The 24,455-nt window shown below is 42.3% G+C and overlaps 1 protein-coding gene across 1 annotated transcript in view; it reads left to right on the top strand.

Annotated features, from left to right (window-relative positions):
- Positions 1-1,535: 1,535 nt before the first annotated feature.
- The window catches only part of LOC137369006 (secretory carrier-associated membrane protein 1-like), a 53,578-nt gene continuing 30,658 nt past the window's right edge, over positions 1,536-24,455 (top strand). Inside the window, exon 1 of the mRNA XM_068029474.1 lies at positions 1,536-1,706. Within this exon, the coding sequence (XP_067885575.1) occupies positions 1,650-1,706 (57 nt within the window). The 5' untranslated portion in view covers positions 1,536-1,649. The remainder of the gene's footprint in view (positions 1,707-24,455) is intronic.

Below are 24,455 nucleotides of genomic sequence, written 5' to 3'. Positions count from 1 at the left end.
GAGTCTCCTCCAAAGCTAAATTCTGGATCCCCACACCTGCCTCACTCGCAGCCACACCCTCCTGACCATGGTCCAAATTTCACGTCATTAATCTAAGGGATGTGACTGTCTCCTGAAACAGTGTCCAGGTAACTCTCCCTCATGTGTCGCAGTGTCCGCAGTTCAGACTCCAGCTGAACAACTCTGAGCCAAAGGCCCTCGAACAGCCAACACTTGCTGCAGATTTGGCCACCGTGGATTAAAGATCTGCTAACCGAGTTCGGGTCAGGTCGGACCTATCTTCCGGATCCGGCTATCGGGTTCAGGACGGGTTGGGCCGAGTCCAGGTAGGGCCAGGCCGGATCCACACGGTAAGTGGTCTGCTGGTAAGTAGTGAAATGAATAAACTTACCTGAGCTGGGAGTCCGGGACGAAACTGAGTCTGCGCAGTGAGCGAGTGACATCACTATGACATCATCATGCATGCACTGCAGCTTCCTGGAGGTTCCGAGTCCGAAGGTAAGTAAAGGGATGGTCGGGTCAGGCCTGGTTGGGCTAGGGTCCGCTGTGGTTTGGTTGGGTTCTTTTTCCCGACCTGAGCAGGCCTTTACTGTGGATCACACCGGAGTCCACAGCTGCCACATACTACAGCTGCAACACATCGCCTGCCCAGCCATCTCTATTATTTAATTAATTAATTTGGATGTTAAATATTTTAAAAGTGAATTTCTTAACTGTACTCTTCAGCTGTAATAACTTCTCTTGATTTAAACCACTTGGCCAAAAAGAGACACAGACGAGATACCCACCTATCGCCTACCTGTTTTCCTGTGCTGTCAGACTTCGGCTCCGACAGGCAGAGTCAGGTAGAAGGGGCTCTCTGCCACGGTTTTTTATCTCCCGCTGCCACTGTCATTCTCAGTACATAGACAATTACTTGCCAAACAGTTTCTTCCCCAGTACCGTGCAGGCAACCAATCAGCTTACAGATTTCCCATGATGTCACTATGTTGTTTTTAACTCAGCGCGCCGACATTGGCACAGAGAGAGAGAGACTGCTGTCTGCCGCTCCCCTGTGATTAAGGGCCTTGAGCCCCGGTCTTGATTTTTATAGCTCCCACTCGGGTTTGCTTCCTCCTAGGTCCGCTGTCTGCCGCTCCCCTCCCAGGTAAGGGCCTCAAGCTCCAGTCTTGATTTTAATAGCTCCTGCTCGGGTTTGCTTCCTCCCAGGTCTGCTGTCTGCCACTCGCCTCCCAGTAATTAACATGCACAGCATTTGCACTTTCTTTTCTTACAGACATGCAATGTAGCAAATTTCTGTTAAATATTGTGAAAATTTCCTTGCACCTCCCACAAAAAAAGCATAATTTTCTAAATCTGTCTACAATGCCCCTTTCTTTTTGTGGTGTTTGCAACATCGTACAAGAATTGAGTGAACATCTGCCAATACCCTCCCAGTTACTCTGCTGTGGGCACGTGCTGCTTCCAGCGGCGCGCGGCAGGTAGTGACGTCACGCTAACCACATGATCGAGTACCGTCACTTCCGGTGACGCCATTTTCTTGATCTAATGTGAGTCGATTGCGGTTTAAAGGGGGGCGGGGAAGGAAGCCCGTTAATCGGCGTCTTTGAATAAACACGGAGCGGTGGGTGGTGTTGGAAGGCGCGGATATGTCGGATTTCGATAGCAATCCTTTCGCCGACCCTGAATTCAACAATCCCTTTAAGGTAAATGACATCGGAGACGCCATGACATTACTTTAATAGCGTTTGGTGGTGGCCGGGGCCCTGCGAACCGCGACAGAGGCGGGGATGGACCCTGGAGGGATGTTGGAAGGGAGGATCGGACAAGGAGGGATGCTGGAAGGGAGGATTGGGTTGCTGTTTGGAAGGGGGAGGTGTAGGAAAGAGGATCTGATTGTCTCGGAGAGGGAAGGGAAGTGTATCTCTGCTCCTGAGACGCGGGGATCTAGCTGATCCAGGATCTCGTTTTCTTTTGTGGGCCGTGGGCCCAGTCCCGCGACTTTCATCCTACAGGGGATGGGATGCTGGATGGTATTAACGTCAAACCTGGTGGGAGGTACATCCTGAACTGCTGCTATGTCGCCTCCTCCCATTTCATGGATCCCCTTTGTTTATACGGGTCCACCTAGCTCATGAGGATCCCAGAGGCGCAAAGTGCCGGTGGGAGAGATAGTGAACAAAGGTTGTGTGACTTTTAAATTGACTGGTTTCCTGTTGTAACGGGTGTATCACATTCCACTTTTTCACATCTTGTAATGTAATTTGACTAAATATTTTAAATGTGGTTTTGATATTGATAAAGATTGAAGTCTTGTTGGGATACACTGGTGTAGAGCATATTTTTAAATGCTTTCTTAGGTAAAAATTGCATGAAGGTAATTTTTACCTAAGTACATTTGAATGGACATTTATTCAAACATGTTTATTTCCTCACCTGAGGTGAAGGCTGCTAGTAGCTTAAAAAAATTGTATGAGTGTAAGTTTATGTAACACTGTACAAGGTACATGAGAAATTTTTACTATAAGAATATTTCAAGGAGCAATCTCATGCGATCCTCCATAGGGTGCACTTATACCTGTCATTGAAGAATTGCAGTTAGTTTTTTGAGTTGACTATTTAATCTTATGTGTGATTTCCACTGGCATTTGTTTTCATTTTAAATCATTAGATACTAAGGTTTGGAAAAATGTTTCTATTTGAAGTGCTCACTAAATAAAGTGGACACTGAGCTGGCCAACACTGGCAAACCTGATTAATGGTTTATCAGGGGATTTTTTTTTTTGCTCAGTGCTTCACAGCCAATGAATTCTTCTGAAATGTTACTAATAATTTGGGGAAATGTTGGAGCCAATTTGTGCATAGCAAAGTCCCACAAACAGCAGTGAGGTAAATAATCAGACTATTTGTTTTTTGAAGTTGTTGGTTAAGGGATAAATGTCGGCTAGGACGCAGCTCAAAGAAAATTACTGTAGGTGCTGGAAATCTGAAATTAAAAATAACTAGGGAGAAAAGAAGGATAAGGTTAACTTTTCAGTTTTATGATTCTTCGTCAGAACCGGATAGCACCCTGAGACTGATTCTCTCACCAAAGAGGGCAGAAGGGGCCTCGGTTTTATGGCTTATCACAAGATGGCCTGACACTGAAATTTGTGGAGTTTGTGTGGGGTGCTGCACCATTCCTCCTCTCTTAATCTCGTTTTATTTGTCCCTGTATCTTTTTTTTAAAACCTGTTTAGTCAAAATTAGTGCAGTACACAGGATGGTGTTGTATTTGCAGGAGACTTTTGGGAGTTTCTGATTCTCTCAAACACCTTTTTTAGGAGGTTAATTAATTACAGGGAAAATGAAAGGATTCTATTCTCTTGTTTTCCTTAATCATTACAAGTAACTTTTTTTAGAATGTCGTAACATTACAATTTTATATTGAACTGTGGAGCATTATCTATACTGTGTACATTGGTTGCCTATATCCGTTTACTGTCCCCTTCACAATGTTACAGTACGAAAATATGCTTTTCAAGCCATCAAGTCTGCTGCTATTGTCTATGAGGCAGCTAGTCTGATCCTATTTACCTACTGTTTCTATACATTTTATATATTTTTAAAAATGTTAACCTTTTTTCAAGCATCTCTAATTCCATTTTAAAATTTATGGACTCTGCTTCAACCACAGTTTGACCAAGAATTCCACTTTTTCTTTAAACTTCCCCATAACTTTTTTGTGATTACCTTAATTTGTGCCCTTACTGACCACTGTAAGCATCCTATTGTTTATCCAGTCATCATCCTTCATAATCTTCATGACTTGTGTCACCCCTTAACCTTCTTTTCTAGTGAAAAGCCCAACTATTCAAGCTACTCTTCCATTATACCCTGGCAACATTCTATTAAATCTATGTAGTGCTTTTTATATACTTCGGATAATGGGATTACCAGAAGTGTATACAGCACTGAGACCCAAATACAATCTGGTACAAGTTCAACATTCCCTTATTTTAGTGTTTTAAGATTGTGAAAATGAAACCAAGGGTTAGAGTCATAGTGATACACCATTGAAACAGGCCCTTCGGCCCACCAAGTCCGTGCCGACCATCAACCACCCATTTATACTAACCCTACATTAATCCCATTTCCCTCTCCCATCCCCACAATTCTCCTAACTGCACTAGACGAATTTACAATGGCCAATCAACAAGCAAATCTTTGGCATATGGTAGGAAACCAGAGCACCCGGAGGAAACCCACGTGGTCACAAAGAGAATTTACAAACTCCACACAGGCAGTACCCAGAACTGAATCCGGGTCGCTGGAGCTGTGAGGCTGTGGTGCTAACCACTATGCCGCCTCTCTGTGGGTTCTGTTCCTTTTTTTTTTAAGTGTCTTATTTATTTGTGCAGCAATTTTAATGACCTGTGTATCTGCATGCACAGATTGCTCTATTTAGAATGTTATCAATTAATATGCATTTTTCTGTGTTTACCATCTATCTGCATCTCCTGCAGTCTTTTACAATCCTTGTCAAAATGTTATCTCAACCCCATCCCCACCATTGTGGAAAATGAGACAATATGGTTTCCTGAATTCTTATGTCAAAGTAGTGGTGATGCAAGAATTCAATATCCTGTTTATAATGTCCTCATTTTGATAATACAAGCATGGGAATCTTCCAAAAAGCATTTTTTTTAATGCAGTCTGTGATTACTGCTTAATTCAGCGTGTATCCCAGCAGTAGAGAGGATAATATGTTGGACTTGGGATCAGTAATGTCATAGTTGCTAAGTAACCTAGTGGTGGGGAGCCCTTTGTGCATTAATGCAGTTTTGAATGGTATCTGCTGTTTCAGTTTAAGTCATAGAGAAATATTTTAAGATAATTTGCTGGTTCTGCACTTTCATAAGGCTTGATTTAAAGAAATGGCGAGACTTAAGAGTTAAATGGAAGGGAGCTGGATGATTATTATAACCTTCTGAAGAGCACTTTTTTTTTTAAATTTAAAAAAAAATCTTGTATACCACAAAGCCTTCGCTTATTGTGACAATTGGACATTTAAAAAGAATGTTTCAAGGTTTATACAATAAGTAGTGTCTTTTCAGCTTGAAGGGTATAAAAAGCCATTGGCATTAAAGAAATGTTGGCAAGCTAAAACAAATTCAGAAAGCAGAATCGGTGAAGCAGCTAGAACAAAAGGAAAGCATCTTTTTGTTTGTTATACTGAGGCATGCTGGAGAACAAATAGACCAGTTGAAGGCTGACTTGGATAGAGTCATAAATGATGACAAGGTCATGGCAGATATTAAGGTTTTTTCTTTTTTGAGTGAGGAAAGAGTTGGATTTGTCACTTATTCAGTTGATAAACTAAAAATCAAACGGATTGTTTACACATCATAAGATGGTTTAAGCTGACTGTAAAGAGGAATTGAGGTGGAAAAAGCACCAGGGCATCTTGGCATGTGAATTTATATGTAGAGTATAACATGGGTGCTTTTCGGTGAAAAGTGATATAGGAGAGACTTGGCCATCAGCCGAAAGGAATAAATGTTAGGCGGCTATGGTCAAATTGAATGGGGTCCTGGACTGTTACTCAGTGTTGTGCATATTATTTAAGGCCCTGAGACTCTGTCTGGAATATTTTGCATCCTTTTGGTCATTTGCTTCAAGAATACTTTTTTTTTGCTCTGGAAGAAGTAGAGAGAAGGAGTAAGGATGATCTCTGGTCTAAGTGAATTTATCTATAGTAATAGGCATTGTGCCTTGGGATTGGATTTGCTGGAGAGGCATAGACTTAAACTTGAATGAAATGCTTTTTAAAATTTTAAGTGCATTGCTATCTACAGGTAAATTGATTGTGATGGTGCTGGGAAGAATCAGTGGTTATCCATTTAATTTGAGACAGCAGAGTGAGGTTGGAGGTGTGAGTTTTATTGTTCTTCGTTATTGACCTGTGGCTAGCATTGTGAGGACTGACTCCTTGCATTCTTCCAAAGTCTGGAGTTGAATTATTGGAAAATTGCGAAGTCATGGCAGAAGGAATTACCAAGGAGCACAGATTTTAGGTGATTGGTAGAAGGATTAGAGGGGACATGAGGAAAAACATTTTCACCCAGAGGGTGGTGGGTATCTGGAATTCACAGCCTGGGTCGGTGGTGGGGGCAGAGACCCTCAACTCATTTAAAAGGTACCTGGATGTGCACCTGCAGTGTTGTAACCTGCAAGGCTACAGACCAGGTGCTGGAAGGTGGGATCAGATTGGGCAGCTGTTTTTTCTCAGCTGACATAGACCTGATGGGCTGAATGGCCTTCTGAGCCATAACTTTTCTATGATTTCTATGGTTTGTGTGACATGAATGTTACTTGCTATCTATCAGCCCAAGCTTGACTGTTATCCAGGTCTTGCTGAATGTGGGCATGAGCTACTTTATTATCTGAGGAGAAGTGAATAGTGGTGAACATTGTGCAATCATCAGTGAACATCCCCACCTCTTACTTTTTACATTGGAGGCAGGGTCATTGATGAAGCAGCTGAAGATGGTTGGGCGTTGGACACTACCTTGAAGAATTCCTGCCTTGATGTCAAGGGCAGTCACTCTCCTCACCTCACCTTGAACTCAGCCATTTTCTCTGTGTACCAAGGCTGCAATTAGGTCTGGAGTCACGTAATTTTGGCAGAACCCAAACTGAGCAACAGTGAGCAAGTTGTTGGTTCGTAGGTGCTACTTGATAGTACTGTCAACAACACCTTCCATCACTTAGAGTAGACTGGGGCAGCAATTGGCTGGATTGGGTTTGACCTTTTTGTGGATCGGACAATTTTCTACTTTGGTGCAACTTCATTTTTTTTTTCATATATTTATTTCATGGGGATGTGGGCGTCACTGGCAAGGCCAGGATTTGTTGCCCATCCCAAACTGCCCTTGAATGTGGTGAGCTGCCTTCTTGAACCACTGCAATCCATCTGGTGTAGGTACACCCACAGTGCTCTTAGGAAGGGAGTTCCAGGATTTTGACCCAGCAACAGTGAAGGAATGGCGATATAGTTCCAAGTCAGGGTGGTGTGTGGCTTGGAGAGGAACTTGCAGGTGGTGGTGTTCCCATGCGTCTGCTGCCCTTGTCCTTCTAGGTGGAAGAAGTCACAAATTTGGAAGGTGCTCTGAAAGGAGGCATGGTGAGTTGCTGCAGTGCATCTTGTAGATGGTACACACTGCTGTCACTGCGTGTTGGTTGTGGAGGGAGTGAATGTTTACAGCGATTGGATGGGATGCCAATCAAGCAGGCTGCTTTGTCCCAGATGATGTTGAGCTTCCTGAGTGTTGTTGGAACTGCACTCATCCAGGCAAGTGCAGAGTATTCCATCACACTCTTGACTTGTTACTTGTAGATTGTGGGCAGGTTTTGGGGAGTCAGGAGGTGAGTTACTCACCTCAATTCCCAGCTTCTGACTCGCTCTTGTGGCGACAGTATTTGTGATTGGTGCAATTAGGTTTCTGGTCAATGGTAACCCCCCCCCAGAGATATTGATAGTGAGGGATTTGGTGATGGTAACCCTGTTGAATGTCAAGGGGAGGTGGTTAGATTCTCTCTTGGAGATTGTCATTATCCAGCACTTGTGTATCGTGAAAGCCACTTATCAGCCCAAGCTTGAATGCTGATTAGTCTTGCTGCATGTGGACATGGACTGCTTCAGTATCTGAGGAGTTGCAAATGGTTCACCCATCAGTGAACGTCCCAACTTCTGATCTTGTGATGAAGGGAAGGTCAATGAAGCAGCTGAAGATGGTTGGGCTTGGTCAGTGGCTTGGCTAGTCCTGGAGCACAAGTTAGAGTCATAGTCTTCAGCACTACATCCAGAATGTTGTCAGGGCCAGTATATTTTGCTATGTCCAGTGCTCCTTGATATCACTTGGAGTGAATCTAATTACCTGAAGTCTGGCTTCTGTGATGGTGGGAACCTCAGGAGGCGACCCACTTGGCAATTATGGTTGAAGTTGGTTGAAAACACTTTAACCTTGTCTTTTGTGCTCGTACTGAGCTCTGTCATCATCGAGGATGGGATGTTGATGGTGCCTTCTCTTCCTGTTAGCTGTTCATGACTAGATGTTGCAGGACTGCAGAGCTTTGATCAGGTCTGTTGGTTGTGGGATCACTTAGCTCTGTTTATAACATGTCGTTTAGCATGCATATGGTCTTGTGTTTGCCAGGTTGGCACCTTTTTTTTAAAATTTTAGGTATACCTGGTGCTGCTCCTGGTAGACACTCCTGCACTCCTCATTGAAGCAGTTTTGGTTTCCTAACTTGATGGTAGTAGAGTGAGGGATATACTGGGCTTTGAGGTTACAGATTGTGGTAGAATTTAATTCTGTAGGTGACGTCCCACAGTATCTCAAAGATGCCCAGTTTTGAGCTGCTAGATCTGTTCTGAATCTATCCCATTTAGCATGATGGTAGTGCCACACAACACAATAGGTGTCCTCAGTGTGAAGATGGTACTTGGTCTCCACAGCACTCCTACCAACAGTCATGGACAGATTCATCTGCAACAGGTCGGTTGGTGAGGACAAGGTGTAGTTGGTTCTTTCCCTACCTGCTACAGGCCTAGTCTAGCAGCTGTATCCTTCAGGACTTGACCATCTTGGTCAGTAGTGGTGCTACTGAGCCACTCTTGGTCATGGATGTAAAAGTCCCCCACCCAGAGTATGTTCTGTGCCCTTGCTATCCATGGTGCTTCTCCTAAGTAATGCTCAACATATGAGAGCATTCATTTTGTTAGCAATAGCTGATGGATGGAGTGATGTACACCTTCTGTTGGTTGCACTCCTGTTATAAATGTGCTTCTTGAATCTGTTGCCTAAACTTCTTTCTTTATCTTTTTTTTTTATAGAAAGGTATTCAATTTTCTTTGTGCCTTAATCAGGTTATGGAAAATTTTGTGCAAATAAGTATATGTACTTTCTGCAAATCCTTTTTACATTTTCAGCAATTGCCAGTCAGACTTGACAGTTTCCTTCTTGAGCAGTCTCAACTGACATCCTGTTTTGTAACGTTTTGCTTTTTATGAAAAAAAACAATTTATCAAACCTCATTAGTGACAACATCTCAATTTGCTTTCAGATTTATAAATATATGGAGTACAAATTTGTGGACTTGCTTCAGAAGTCTGTGGTATTCTGCACAGAAATGACTGAGTGCAAGCAGGTTATGTTTTTTATTCATTCATGGGATGTGGGCATCGCTGGCTAGGCCAGCATTTATTGCCCATCCCTAATTGCCCTTGAGAAGGTAGTGGTGAGCTGCCCTCTTGAACCGCTGCAGTCCAAGTGAGGTAGGTACACCCACAGTGCTGTTAGGAAGGGAGTTCCAGGATTTTGACCCAGTGACAGTGAAGGAACGGCGATATAGTTCCAAGTCAGGATGGTGTGTGGCTTGGATGGGAACTTGCAGGTGGTGATGTTCCAGTGCATCTGCTGCTTTGTCTTTCGAGGTGGTAGAGATCGCAGGTTTGGAAGGTGCTGTCTAAGGAGCCTTGGTGCGTTGCTGCAGTGCATCTTGTAGATGGTACACACTGCTGCCACTGTGCGTCGGTGGTGGAGGGAGTGAATGTTTGTTTGTGGATGGTGTGCCAGTCAAATGGGCTGCTTTGTTCTGGATGGTGTCGAGCTTCTTGAGTGTTGTTGGAGCTGTACCCATCCAGGCAAGTGGAGAGTATTCCATCACACTCCTGACTTGTGCCTTGTAGATGGTGGACAGGCTTTGGGGAGTTAGGAGGTGAGTTACTCGCCACAAGATTCCTAGCCTCTGATCTGCTGTTGCAGTCACGGTATTTATATGGCTACTCCAGTTCAGTTTCTGGTCAATGGTAGCCCCTGGAATGTTAGTGGGGGATTCAGCGATGGTAATGCCATTGAATGTCAAGGGGAGATGGTTAGGTTCTCTCTTGTTGGAGATGGTCATTGTCCAGCACTTGTGTGTCGCAAATGTTACTTGCCACTTATCAGCCCAAGCCTGGATATTATCCAGGTCTTGCTGCATTTCTACACGGACTGCTTCAGTATTTGAGGGGTCGTGAATGGTGCTGAACATTGTGCAATCATCAGCGAACATCCCCACTTCTGACTTTATGATTGAAGGAAGGTCATTGAAGGATCTGAAGATGGTGTGAAGAAGTTAATGAGGAAGAATGTCTGCAGTTCTTGTTGTCCAACAAATAGTCCTCTGTAAAGGGTAGAGTATTTTAAATCTCTTACAAACAAGTGACTTCTTTACTGCAGTTTGATGACAAATGTTTCTTGGTGCATGTGTTTTCTAATTGTCTGCCTTTTTGGGTATTTTCTTTCGATGCTGCTAAGTTAGCTTGAAGCAGTGGGTATGGTATGTTTTCTAAGAAAAAAATTTCACCCTCTCTTTCGCCCACTCTCAATCTTTAAATTTGAGGGATAAATATTATCCAGGACACTGAGGATAACTCTCCTGCTCTTCTTTGAAATTGTGCCATGCGATCTTTTACATCCTCTTGAGAGGACAGGCAGGGACTTGTTTTGACATTCCATCCAAAAGACAGCATCTCTGACAGCACAACATTCCTTCAGTACTACACTGGAATGTCAGCCTTGATTTTTTTTTTTCCATCCAAGACCTAGAATGGTACTTGAACCCACAACCTTAGGCTTCGGTGAGAGTGCTTAACGGTGTACAAAGTTCATATTTACTGATCAACTGCTCTGGTCCTGGAAAAACTAATTTATATTTGAATAAATTCTACTCCATTATTAAAATGCCATAGATTTTTAAAATTTAACTAACTGTTTGATATTTGTGCTCCTATCTTAATCCCATGTGTATGTCCAAATCTTTAATATGCTGTTTTTAAAATGAAAGTTAAGGATTGCCTCTGGGTTTTTTGTCCCTGGTTTGCTGTCTGAAGAGTTTAGTGTGATTGGCTGCTTAGCCAGCTTGATGACATCACTGCTCCTGGATGCCAGAGATCTACATGAATTAACATTGGAATCAAAGTAGCATCGGGAAAGCTGAAATCCACACCATAGAGGTTGTTGGCTGTTCTGTGGGCAACTTTCTTCGAGGTCAGCTGCGAAGTGCTATCATTGTGCAACAGACCACAAAGTCCAGAGCACAATTTCAAATTGAGCCACAGTTGTAGGACCTGAGGACGGAGGTAGAAACTGCCAAGAGGCAAGTTCAGAACTTGTCCAGAATCACCTATTTTGCATGTGTAAGTTGAGTTTAATACCTGAGATGTCCTTCATTGGGTTCTGGAGGTAATAAGTCTTGAATTGTGGAAGAGGCTCTGTGATGACTGGCTCTTGTGCAAGAATTTGTTGAATAGTCTCCATCTGTCTGTATTTACCTTTTGTGAATTGAACAAAAGTGAGTTTAAAAAAAAAAATCAAACCTTGTATGAATTACCTGTTTAGTGGATAATCATGTCTAACTGATATCAAGTTATGGACTACTCAGAATTTTCTCCACCTTAACTTTGCCGTGACTTTTGAAGCCGTTCTTCTGCTAGGAAGCTGTGTACCTTTTTTTTTATGCACTGGTTCCCACCCCCCTTCCAACAATCAGAGGGTCAACTTTAAGATGTACAGCATTGGTGTCTTGCTCAACCCAGAGTTAAATGTCAAGCACCACACTTAGTACTGCATACCTTGTCACCTTTTTTCCTCCTGGTTCCCCTCATTGCCACTGAAACCCTATTTGCACATGAAGAGTTGATTTCAGCTGGACTTGCTCCACATTGGAAGGTAATGTTTTCGGGTCCAACTCCAGACTTTACAGAATTGAATGCACCCAACAGATCTGTGCTGATGTTTGTGTTCCACATGAGCCTCGACCCACCTTGCTTCCTCTTACCATCTCAACATATATCCTTTTTATTGCATTCTCTGTCATGCACTTACCTAGCCTCTCAAATAGATCTATGCTAATCTCCTCAACCACTCCACGTGGTAATCTGAAGTGAAAATGCATTGCCATAGGTGGTGTTCCAAAGACAAAACACATAACCAAAATCTGCCTCCTAGTATATTGACTCATTAGCATCCTCCTTTTCAAATCTCTCTCTCTCTAGCCCTGCCTATCTGCATGCGCCAGCTGCTCTTTCTGACTTTTACTGTGCATTTTCTTGCTGTGGCTCCACCATCAGTGGCAAAACTTTCAGCTGTATCATGAAACTCTGCCCTGAAGTTATTTGTGAAGCGGGGTGTGGCTGATTGCCCTAAAATATTTTTCAGACTTTTTTTCTTGAAGGTTGGTGTAAAGTTTTATTTTTTAATAGTCTAATTGCCAATTATGCTTTACATGTGTAAAATTCAGTATAGTGTAAATCCATAGAAGGATGAGGAATCATCAAAGTTTAGACTGACATGTATTCGAGGAAATTTGTTCCATTTTTATAAACTGACCTCTTGCGGTTCAAACATTAATATAAAATAACTTTTTTCAAAAATAAAAACGGTTAACAATATTCAACAAGGCAGAAATTAGACCTTTGACAAGATTCTCTTCCTATGTTATCACATCGCATCTCATCAATAAGAAACAAAAGGAAGGAATGTTGGTTTTGTGGTTTGTAAACAGAGACTCTGAAGTTACTCCTGATATCCACCCAGATAAGCTTAAGTCTAAGCATAACCAAGATGAGCAGTGTAAAAGATTGCAGAAATTAACACTGGATTTATGCTCATCAGCTGACGAATAGTGAATTGAAGTCGCAGGCCTGCCCAACTGTTTCAGAAATCATACATTGTGTTTTTAAAAAAAAATGAACAATGGCTCCCTTCTTGGCTATCCCACTCCTCCCCTCGAAGTCAGATCTAAGTTCCCAATGTTCAAGGTGTAAAGAATTGTATGCCACAGAAAAAGACTACACTCCACCCCACACTGGTGCCCTGCCTATCATATATACAGGGCCCATGTGAGCTACAAGGAGCTGATTGTGCACTGCCTACAGCTCAGCAAAGATACAATTGGATAACTTTGCTTGCTGTGGGGGGGTCTTCTGCCTTGATCCACAAGCTGCAGGACCACCCTAGTTGAAATGAAGGGCACTGCAGCTCTGAGCATTTGAGTGCAGGTCATTTCAGGGGTGCAGAGGGAATGAGGGATAGCATCCAGCAGGGCCTTCCTAATGAAGTCCCCACCCTCGCAGATGCTGGTCTTCAGCTAATTTGATTCACTCCTTGGTATGAAGAAGTGATTAGATGTGGCAAAGGCTATGGTCCCCAGTTATAGTGTTGAGACTTACACTCTGGAAGTGGCCATTCCTGTAGCCAAGCTGTTCCATTGCAGCTACAACACTGGCATCTACCTGACAATGTGGGAAAATTGCCTGGGTATGTTCTGTCCACAAAAGCAGGCCAAATCCAATTACCAGCCCATCAGCCTACTCAGTCTTTTTTTTTTTATTTGTTCAAGGGATGTGGGTGTTACTGGTGCATTGGCACACCATCACCTCCAAGTCACACACCAGCCTGACTTGGACACCATATTGCTTTTTCTTTGGGCCAAAATCCAGGAACTCCCTTTGTCTCCAACTTTTTTGCAAGGGCAACTCAACATGGGCAACCAGTGCTAGCCTTGGCAGTGACACCCACATCCCATGAATAAATGATTTTTTAAAAATGTTTTTGACTCTCTGTTCAGCTAGTGAGTTAGTCATTTGATATGTCACTGGCAGAGGGCACTTGCATTCCATCATCCAACTGGCTTCCTTGTATTTGGAGTGATTTGGATGCACATGGCACTGCAGGTTCCCCTTGAAAGCCCACAGAGCTATAAGAACAAAAAGGATTTGCATTCCTTTTTTTTAAATCTGCAAATTGTATGCAATACCTATCTATGCATCCTGCACAGTAATGCTCAGTATGCAAATACATGTCATGATGTGTTTATCATGTGGAATTTCATAATAGCGCTCCAGTGAAGGAGAAATGCTTATTGGTTAAGCAGCATACCCTTCACCACTCCCCACTGTTGCCATGGCTCATCAAGCCAGGGGACCAACCCTGGTTCGATGAGTGTAGGAGAGCATGTCAGGAGCAGCACCAGGCATACCTTTTTAAAAATGAGGTGCCAACCTGGTGAAGCTACAGTACAGGACTGCATATATGCTAAACAGTGGAAGCAGCATGTGATAGACCGAGCTAAGCGCTCCCATAAACAGTGCATCAGATCCAAGCTCTAGTCGTGCCACATCCAGTTGTGAATGGTGCTGAACAGTTTAAACAACTAACTGGAGGAGAGGAGGCTCCAAAAACATCCATTTTATCAATGATGCTGGAGCCCAGCATGGCCACTCAAAAGGCAAGGATGAAGCATTTTGAACCATCTTCAACCATAAGTGCCACGCAGATGATCCTCTCTGCCTCCTCCTGAGATCCCCACCAACGCATGCCAATCTTCAGCCAATTCAAATAACTCCCCGTGGTATCAAGAAACAGCTGAAGGCGCTGGATAAAGTAAAGGCTATGTGTCTTGACAGCATCCTGGCTGTAGTACTGAGACTTGTGTTCCAGAACTAGCCGCACCCCTAGCTGAACAGTTCCAGTTCAGCTGCAACTTTGGCATCTACCTGACTACGTGGAAAGTTGCCCAGATATGTTTTGTCCACAAAAGGCAGAACAAATTCAATCTGGCCAATTGCTATCTCCTCAATCTGCTCTCCATCATCAGCAAAGTGATGGGAAGCTGTCATTGACAGCTTCCAGTTCAGCGGCACTTAACTCAACAATAACCTGCTCACCAATGCTCCGTTTGCATCTGTCAGGGCCATTCAACCCCAGAACTCATTTACAGCCTTGGTTCAAACATGGACAAAAGAGCTGAACTCCAGAGGTGAGGTGAGAGTGACTGCCCTTGACATCAAGGCAGCATTTGACCAAGTGTGGCACCAAGGACCCCTAGCAAAATTCAAGTCTAATGAGAATCAGGAGGATAACTCTGCTGGTTGGAGTCATACCTAACACACAGGAAGATAGTTATAGACGTTGAAGGGCAATCATCTCCTCTCCAAGATGTCACTGCAGGTGTTCCTCATGGAAGTGTCCTAGGACCAACCATCTTCAGCTGTTACGCCAATTACCCTTTCTGTCTGTCATAAGGTTGCTGATTTGCAGTGAGTACCATTCACAACTCCTCTGATACTGAAGCAGTGCAAGCGTACATGCACCAAGTAGCAAGTGACATTTGCACCACACAGGTGCCAGGCAATAGTAATGCTCTTGAACAGCATTGAATTCCCCCACCAAATCCTGGGAGTTGCCATTAACCAGAAACTTAACTGAAGCAGCCGTATAAATATTGTGGTTACAGAGCAGATCAGAGGTTGGGAATTCTGTGGCAAGAAACTGGCCCGACTCTCCAAAGCCTGTCCATCAGGCACAAATCAGGAGTGTGAGGGGAGCACTTTTTTTTTTTTTTTTTTTTTTTGTTGCTTTGTTTAGATGTGTGAGCTCCAAAAACACTCTCTTGAAAGTTGACCACTATCCACGACGCAGCAGCCTGCTGGATTGGCATCCCGTCCACCACCAGCGCACAGTGGCAGCACCACGTACAAAATGCACTGCAGCAACTTGCCAAGGCTTCTTTGACAGCACCTTCTAAACCATTGACCTCTACCACCTAGAAGGACAAAGGCAGCACCACCACCTGCAAGCCACACATCCATCCTGACTTGGAACTATAATCACTGTTTTTTCACAGTTGCCGGGTCAAAATTCTGAAATTCCTTCTGAACAGCGTTGGTAGGTGTCCCTGCACCATGTGGACTGCAGTGGTTCAAGAAGGCAGTTCACTACCACCTTCTCAAGGGCAATTGGGGATGGGCAATAAATGCTGTCCTACCCAATGACCCGCACATCTCATGAATGAATTTAAAAAAAAAAATGCTCAACTTCACATTGACAGAGGGTCTCTACCTTGACCATCTGGTAGAATTCGATAGAAACTGAAGATTCAGTTCCACAGGAAATCCTATGCTGAGGTGCAGAAGTTGTACAGGAGGCAAATTTTCAAAAATGCTCTACCCATCAATTCTTTTGTTCAATGTCTCCCATCTTCCACCCTAACATAGACCTTTTTATGTTTTTCCACCCTCTCATTTCCCCCCCCCACCCCAGTTTGACCTACATAAAAACTATTACATTTCTAAATTTTGCCAGTTCTGATGAATTATCAACCTGAAACATTATCCCTGTTTATCTCCACAGATATTGCCAGAGCTGCTGATCATTTCCAGCATTTTTGCTTTTTAACCCAAAAGTGCAGGCCTTTGACTTCCTAGTTCATAAGAATAATTTTTTAAATTTCTGACTGATGATAAATAGAACAGAAATTTCTTCTTTTGTAGTTTCAAGAACATACAACTGTGTCCTGTTTCAATTTGCAAAAGTTTACCATTGGTTTGTCTCTTTTTTTTTTAAACAGGAACATTTAAACATCAAGCGCAAAGATGTATGAAATATCAAAATGTGAAAAAAACTTTTAAAAATGCAAATATTGCATGTCAGGTGTCGCTCTCTTTCTCACTTAGCTGCACCTGAGCACGTCCTAATAAAAGGTAGGGTGAATTCAATGCACAAATCAGTCTGAGTAGGGGGCACCCCATTCAATGGGGAAATGCAGAAGGAAAAATATGCTTTTTGATTATGTTCATCATGGGAAAACAAAGCAAAGCCAATCTGAAAGGAGGAGTGTGGGCAGAGTGATGTATAAAGTGACCCAACAGGTTCTAGGCATGGTGCTCCAAACAGGAACTTGTGGTCAGTAGCTCTTGTACCAGATGTGTACAGGTGCCAACTACAGCCACTTTCCTGGGTTGCAAGCAGCAGTATTCAGGAGATAAAATCTTCTAAACTAGGACAGTCGACAAGAGTTGGCAACCCTACACGAGTGTCCGGGTACAGTACAGGCCTAGTTGCATTCATGCTGACACCTTTTCTTCTGCCTTGCAATGTGCTTCAACCTGGCCAAATAAAAGGAGCATCTTTTCGGTGACATGTAGGAGTTCTTTTGGGTTCTCTGCTTTTTGTTTTTTTTTGGAATGGGCGGACACTAGGCAGATGAAATTTTAATGCACAAAAATGTGAAGTGATACATTTTGGTGAAACAAGGAGAGGCATTAAAGGGTACAATTCTGAAAGGGGTGCAGGACCTGGGGGTTTGTGTACAATTCGTTGAAGTTGGGAAGGCAGGTTGAGAAAGTTGGTAAAGCATGCAGGGTCCTGAACTTTATAAATGGAGGCATAGAGTACAAAAGCAAGGAAGTTATGGTAAATCTTTATGAAAAGCACCTGATTTGGCCTGGTATTGTGTCCAATTCTGGGAGCCACACTTTAGGAAGGATATGAAGGCATTAGAGAGGGTGCAGAAATGATTTGCGAGTGGTACCAGGGATTCAGGGACTTCAGTTACATGGTTAGATTGGAGAAGTTGCTTAGGGAAGAGAACGTTGAGAGGAGATCTGATAGAGGTGCTCAAAATCATGAGGGGTTTGGACAGAGTAGATGGCAAGATACCATTCCATTGGCAGAAGAACTGAGAACCAGAGGACTCCAATGAACAGCAATTGGCAAAAGAACCAGAGGTGACATGAGGAAAAACTTCCTTACGCAGGGAGTGGTTAGGATCTGGAATGCACTGCCTGAGTGAATCTGCCTCTACCACAGTGGTGGCTTTCAAAAGGGAAATGGATAATTCTGAAGAAATTTGCAGGGTGTTACAATCAGATGAGAAAAGTGTCCAGTGTTTTTTTTTAAAAAAACTGTCTTCATCTGGTTGTCTTGTAAATTAAACCCTGTGTTTTGAGCTTTCCGCCGCCCCCACCCCCCCCCCCCCCTGCCCAGGTGAATCCTTGTTCACTTTCCAATTATAAGGCAAAGAAATGAGCACATCCGGTTTTCTTAGGTTTAAAGAAGAAAAGCGAAATTTATTAAAACTTAAGCTCTAAACTTAAACTACGGATATGACGGCCCACACTAGCATGCACACGCGATGCACACATGCAAATAGAGATGGAAAAGAGAAGAAAGAATAAAATGGAGAGGTTTGAGGCAATATCAAGAGTTTCTTGTTTACTGTGCTTCGAGCTCACTGTAGCCCTTATATAAGTAGTATTTTTGTTGGGGCCCAGTATTCTTCTTAAACTTTGTTTACTGTAGGAGGCTTTTCTCTCTTTGGGTTCATGTGTCTTCAATGGTTTCTGAAGTCTGGTGAGAGCGAGATGAGAGCAGGCAGGAGAGAGGTATTTTCTGTCCAGGAGAAAACAGTTTTCTGATTTCAAAATAATCTGTTGGAAGCTCAAATTCAAAAAATTCCAACAGTTAGTCAGTCATGTGGCCAAACTGGCCTGACTACGTCTATTCAGCCATTTTGATAGTTCTCCTAGAATGCTTCAACGTCTGGTAATCAAAAGTCCATTATGGATTAAAATTGGAGTAGGGGATAGCTCCTTTTGTCCTTTTTTGAAGTACTTGTCTCTGTTTATGCTAATGTGTCTCTCCAGCCAAAGTCTCCAATTGATTTTTTTTAAGCAAGTTCTTTCCTCAGTTTAAAATCATTGTTTATGTGGCAATATTTTTCCTCATTCTTGGCAAGTGGGGGGTTTGCCTGACTAGGGCTATAGGGAAAAGGTGGGGAGTAGGACTAGCTGAGTTGCTCTCGCAAAGAGCTGACACAGATGCAGTGGGCCGAATAGCTGCCTCCTCTGCTGTAACCATTCTATGATTTATGACTCTATTAATTAGTTTGTTTGGAAACCTGGGCACAATTTCACCTTTTTATTTTTATTTAGAGATACAGCACTGAAACAGGCCCTTCGACCCACCGAGTCTGTGCCGACCATCAACCACCCATTTATACTAACCCTACACTAATCCCATATTCCCACCTTCCCTATATTCCCCTACCACCTACCTATAGTAGGGGCAATTTATAATGGCCAATTTACCTATCAACCTGCAAGTCTTTGGCTGTGGGAGGAAACCGGAGCACCCGGCGAAAACCCACACGGTTCACAGGGAGAACTTGCAAACTCCGCACAGGCAGTACCGGGTCGCTGGAGCTGTGAGGCTGCGGTGCTAACCACTGTGCCGCCCCTTGGCCAGTCAGGCACAATATGTCAATTTGTGCTGATGGAGGAAATGTCACCGTAGCTCACACAAACATTATTCTTTTTTTGTTTAAGTTTATTTTGTTAATCTGGTGTATATAATAGCTGGAATAATTTCAGCAAGTTTAGTAGTTATTGGGTGTTTTCTTTCTAACAGAGCTATATCTTTGTTCAGCTTTTTATAATCTTAAAACCAGTGGGAGTCCTTTAGAGAAATTGTACAGCTCCTGAAGGAGAACAGAAATGGAATTGGCAAGAACAGCTCAATGTTGGAGCTGAGTTTTTTTTTCCCTCCTGTTCTATTTTTGCTCATGGAAGCAGTTCTGGTAAAGCATGCAAATATGACTTGAGTGTTGTGTAATCTCCTCCCCACTGTGCTGTGGTTCTTTGCCTGTATGTCCTGTCTTCTTTACTCTGGAAAATTAATGCATCTTGGCTTATTTTATGGTTTACATATTTTTAATTAAAATTTAATGGATTGGAAATGCATACTGTGCCATCAAACTATTTGTACTCTCCCAGTAAGTAATCCTGCATTCAGTTCTTTTTCTATGAATTATATTGGACTTTGAACACTGCAGTAGTATACTCGTGACAAAATAATGTAATTCAGGAAGTTTTGTATTGGTATTTAGGTAGCATTGGGCTACTTATTTTCTTTTGCCCTATCTTATGGATCAAATTCGAGTCTCTCAATTCTTCACAGCCCTGCAGTTCCTCTGGTAGATTTTCAGTTTCCTTCAAGGATTTAGCCATTGTTCTTTTGACAGCAGTTCCCTCTCAATCTGAACTCCATGGGTGCGGTCTTCACCACAAGGTGAACTTGTCCTGAACTAAAGCCCTGCTATCCGACCTGAACCCGACGGGACCCGGCAACATGTGTCTGGTTGGGTTGCACTTCCGGGTCTGGCATTCAGGCTGGGATGGACATACTCCGTCACAGGGAAGTGGCTCCAATGTTAATTTAATTTTAGGACTAGAAAGGTGGTTTTGTTATTTTAAGCTTGTGCAGATCAGCAATAAAGTGAAAAACGGAAGGTGGTTGGACGCAGGAAAAAATGGAAGGGCTCGGGTCGCTTTTTTTTTTGCAGACAGAGCGGGCCTTTGTCCTGAACCACCTCGGCTCTGCTTATGATGGTCTTGATGGTGTGGATTTACCAGTCCTCCCTTTTTTATTCGAGTCCTTCAATGACAATCTGCACTGTATGGCTGGGTCTGGGTAGTTGGCTACTTTTAAATAACTGAATCCAGGAGCTGTCTCTGCCTTCACTTTCTTCTGCTTGCCAGTGCTCCACTCCTGCCTGATCTGGGGAGGGCTCTCCTTTTTTATCTGGTTCTAACCAGTGTCATTTTTCCCTAGAAACCCAAAGTTGTTTTGGTTTCCTTTTCTGTTTCAGTTTTTAGGATCCATTTCTGTTTGTTTGAATTCTAGTTTCCCTCTCAGTTAGGGTCTTTTTTAAAGAAAAAAAAAAGCTTTTCAACCATGGATTTCACCATTTTCTCAATATTTCCAAAACAACTTGCCTGTGATTTACCTTTTTTAAATGCCATACCTATTTCAGAGAAGCTGTGCTGCATTGAGTTAAATTTGCTACCATCCATCCAGATGGCTCCAGTCAGTCCTGTAAAGTTGTTTTGTGTAGAACGTGTCTGGCATAGAGAAACTTGAAACAAGTTAGCTTTCTCTAGTAAAGGCCTGCTACCCAACCCGGACCCGATGACGTGACGTGTTGGGTTCGGGTCAGGTTGCACTTCCAGGTCCTGCATTCAAGGCCGGGTCGGACACGCTCAATCACAGGTAAGTGGCTCCACTGTTAATTTAATTTTTGGACTAGAAAGGTGGTTTTGTTATTTTAAGCTTGTGCAGATCAGTAACTAAGTGAAGAACGGAAGTTAAGTTAACTGATGGTCAGGGGCGGGAAAAAATGGAAGGACTCTGGTCGCACTTGGGTCGGATGTGGTTCTGTCAGGGTCGGGTTTTTTGCAGGTCTCTATTCTCTAGTACTTCTATATGTCCTACTTGCAAAGAAGAATCCTGAAGATAGGGTTTTCCATCTAGTATTAAAATATTTAATGGTTGTCTGCCTATGCTTAAAATTTGTTGGCTCTGAATGTATGGTTTTGCTGCTAAGACTTTTTTTCAAGGAGCGGTTACTAAACTCGATGTATTTGAGTACCTGGCCTCTATTAAAGGAAGTAAGCACTCCTCCTCCAACTGCAGGAGAACACAGTCCAAATGCATCTTTCCATTTTAAAGTCCAGGAAATAAATGTTTCAAATTTACTTACAGAATTTACCATGTGCAGGGATTGCAATATAATTATCTGCCTGGGTGTCGATCTTTCCCATATGTCCTTTTTTTGCTATTACTCTGAGCTCTGGCCACAACTTCATTTCTCCGACTTTACATCATTATATTTTGTCTGGACCGATGGTGTCCTTCTGCTGAATTAACACACTGTAGCGTCCTAGCAATGATCAATCAAAGCCAGCTAACTTAACATCCAGCAGTCTTTCCATCGCTGATAGGCGATTCAATCTTGGGAGTTAGTTGATTCTTTTGTTCTCCTACTGTAAGGACATTTTTTTTTGTACAGTGCTACTGTCCCCCACAGATCTTGCATCCATTTTCCACATAGGAACTAAGGAAACGTACTCAAACAATTTATCTTTTTTTCCGCCCCTCCCAAACCCCTTGCACACCATAAATATACCTCAGTTGGCTATTTCAGAACATTGTGGCTCGAAGACTATAATAATCATGCTAACTGAATGAAAAGTTGAAATTTCATACAGCTGCAATATGTTCAGTAACCTTGTACAGAAACAAAGCATATCCAACTTACTATACTAACATCCTAATCGATAAAGGAAATTGGGTGAGTACTTGAAGGAAATAAACTTGCAGGGCTATGAGGTTCAAGTGGGGAGTAGAATTGACTAGATTGCTCCACAGCATGGACTGAATGGCCACCTTCTATATACTGTATATGACTCTGATCAAATTGACAGCAGAATTCCTGCTGTCCTGATTTATATGTCGTCTATTACAATTTCCAAAGTTATCTATCATTTTCTACACCACCGCGCCCAAATGGACACTTGCTAGGTGTTTACTTTTTGTTCTTATGAAGTATTCATTTATATTTAAACTCTTGCTTTATAATATATCTGTTTTGGGCAGAATTGTCCCTTTTACAATCATTTGTCATGTCAGTTGCAATGTCTGAATTGTGTATTTGCATTTTTCAATTAATTTTATAAAGAAAACCATTGACGGATAAGTTTTAATATGAACACGTGTCATTAGTTAGCTAAAATGATTGCATTGATTTTTTTTGTTTTTGTTTACCAGATTTACAATGGGGATAGGAATTTAGCAGAATGGTTTTGTAGTTACCAAGAGAGGAGGGGAGAAATGACCAAATAATTTTGATATTGCTATATTGCAACAAAATATATCGGAACATAAAATTTGCTAGATACAAGCCTACTATCTACCAAAAGATATTGTCAAGTTTCATAACTTTTAGCTCATGGAGTTGAGACCCTTACTTAATTGAGTACAGGGGGTGGTGATGTATGTTCCATGAAGCTTGCTATAGTTCGTTCAGATATGCATTCTCCTAAATTTCCGACTGACATTTTTGTGGTCTGTCAATATTTATGATGGACTAACTTGGTAATCTCCATGGAATGTGGAGGCCAGTTTTGCCTTTCTGAAGGAGCATTCTTTATATAGCCAAGTGCCTTGCAAAATTCTTTTACTGTTGCATTGAATCTTAATTTGTGCAATTACTGTTTGTTTGGTGTATATGACTACAAAATGGATTTTATATTCTAATTATAAGAGCAAAATACTGCAGATGCTGGAACTCCGAAATGAGAACAGAAAGTGCTGGAAATACTCAGCAGGTCTTGCAGCATCTGTGGAGAGAGAGAGAGAGAAACAGTTAACGTTTCAGGTCTGTGACCTTTCATCAGCTGAAGGGTCGCAAACCTGAAACGTTAACTCTGTTTCTCTCTGCAGATGCTGCCAGACTTGCTGAGTATTTCTGGCACTTTCTGTTCTCATTTCAGATTTTATATCGTGTTGAGTTTAAAAAAAAAAAAATTGCATCTGCAATACCAAAGGACAGGTCTGATTTCAGCTGGAGTTTTGAATCTTTTTGATTTTTTTTCTCTGTCTGATCTAGGACTGTGGTCACATTGAAAATGCCCCAGATTGGTAATTGATAAGTACAAGTTGCCAAATTTTTCTGCCAAACCAGATTATTCACTGTTAATGTCCCAACTTAGTTTTAGTTGCACCATTTAAGCAGGAAGCTGGTAGAAAGCAACACATCCTTCTCTCATGCACTGTCTTGCTCTCTTTACACCCGCCCCCCCTCCTCCCACCAGCAGATTGACCCCAAAGTCTTTTTTTTTTCTCACATCGCCACCATCTCTATATCCTATTGGTTAGGATCTGTTTCATGTATGAAGTCATTTGGCTTCCTATTGTATTTGTGCAGCTGTGAAACAGTTTCAAAATGTTGTACAAAGATATGAAAATTTTGAAATGCATACTTGAGCTTTAAATTGGGATACCAGGTCTAGCAAAAGTAGGCTTTCTTGCAAAATTTAACTTTTTTTTGCTTGTGAGCACAAATGACAAAATTGTCCTCTGTTGTGACAATGTAAACAATTCCCACATTTCATCTTAAGGGGATAAAAAGTTGTGAAGCACTGGTTGGGTTGGCAAGGCTTACTTAGCAGCTTGTACAATGAGATTAGAAGGTGTTTCACAGGAAGGTATCACATACTTCTGCCTAAACTATTGATGGTGTTACGACCGAGGTGGGAGGAATTCCACTTTTCCACCAGTCACACAATGACTGCATCTGTATCTGGGTAAACAATCATATAGTATACTTTTTATCCCTGTCCACGGCAGGTTAACTTTTAACTCCTTTTCAAAACCCTTTCCTCACCCCAACTGACTGTCCAAAGTGAAACCAAAGCAATATCTCCACAGTCAGGCCTCCTGACCTATAAATCTTGACCTGTCACTTCTCGGTAAACCTCTTTTCCCAGGTCAAAAAGTCCCCACCGGGTACTTTTACTGGAAGTCACCTGTCTTCAGATGAGTTGTTTACAAACCAAATCCAAATGACCTTCCGATGACCTCTGTTTTTTCAAAAAGCATGAAGTCCAGCATCTTTGGAATCCTTTTCACTTTTTTTTAAAAACACAAGTCCTCAAAATTTAACACAAAATTCAAGTACTTTTATAATAATGGCAATTAAATTTTCGTTATGCACCGACACTTCATTTGTTGCTTCTTGCTGCTTTC

Source organism: Heterodontus francisci, chromosome 4, assembly GCF_036365525.1.
Source record: "Heterodontus francisci isolate sHetFra1 chromosome 4, sHetFra1.hap1, whole genome shotgun sequence".
In the NCBI taxonomy this organism is placed as follows: Eukaryota; Metazoa; Chordata; class Chondrichthyes; order Heterodontiformes; family Heterodontidae; genus Heterodontus; species Heterodontus francisci.
Note: the sequence above shows the minus strand (reverse complement) of the source record. Positions and strands in the feature narration are given on the sequence as shown.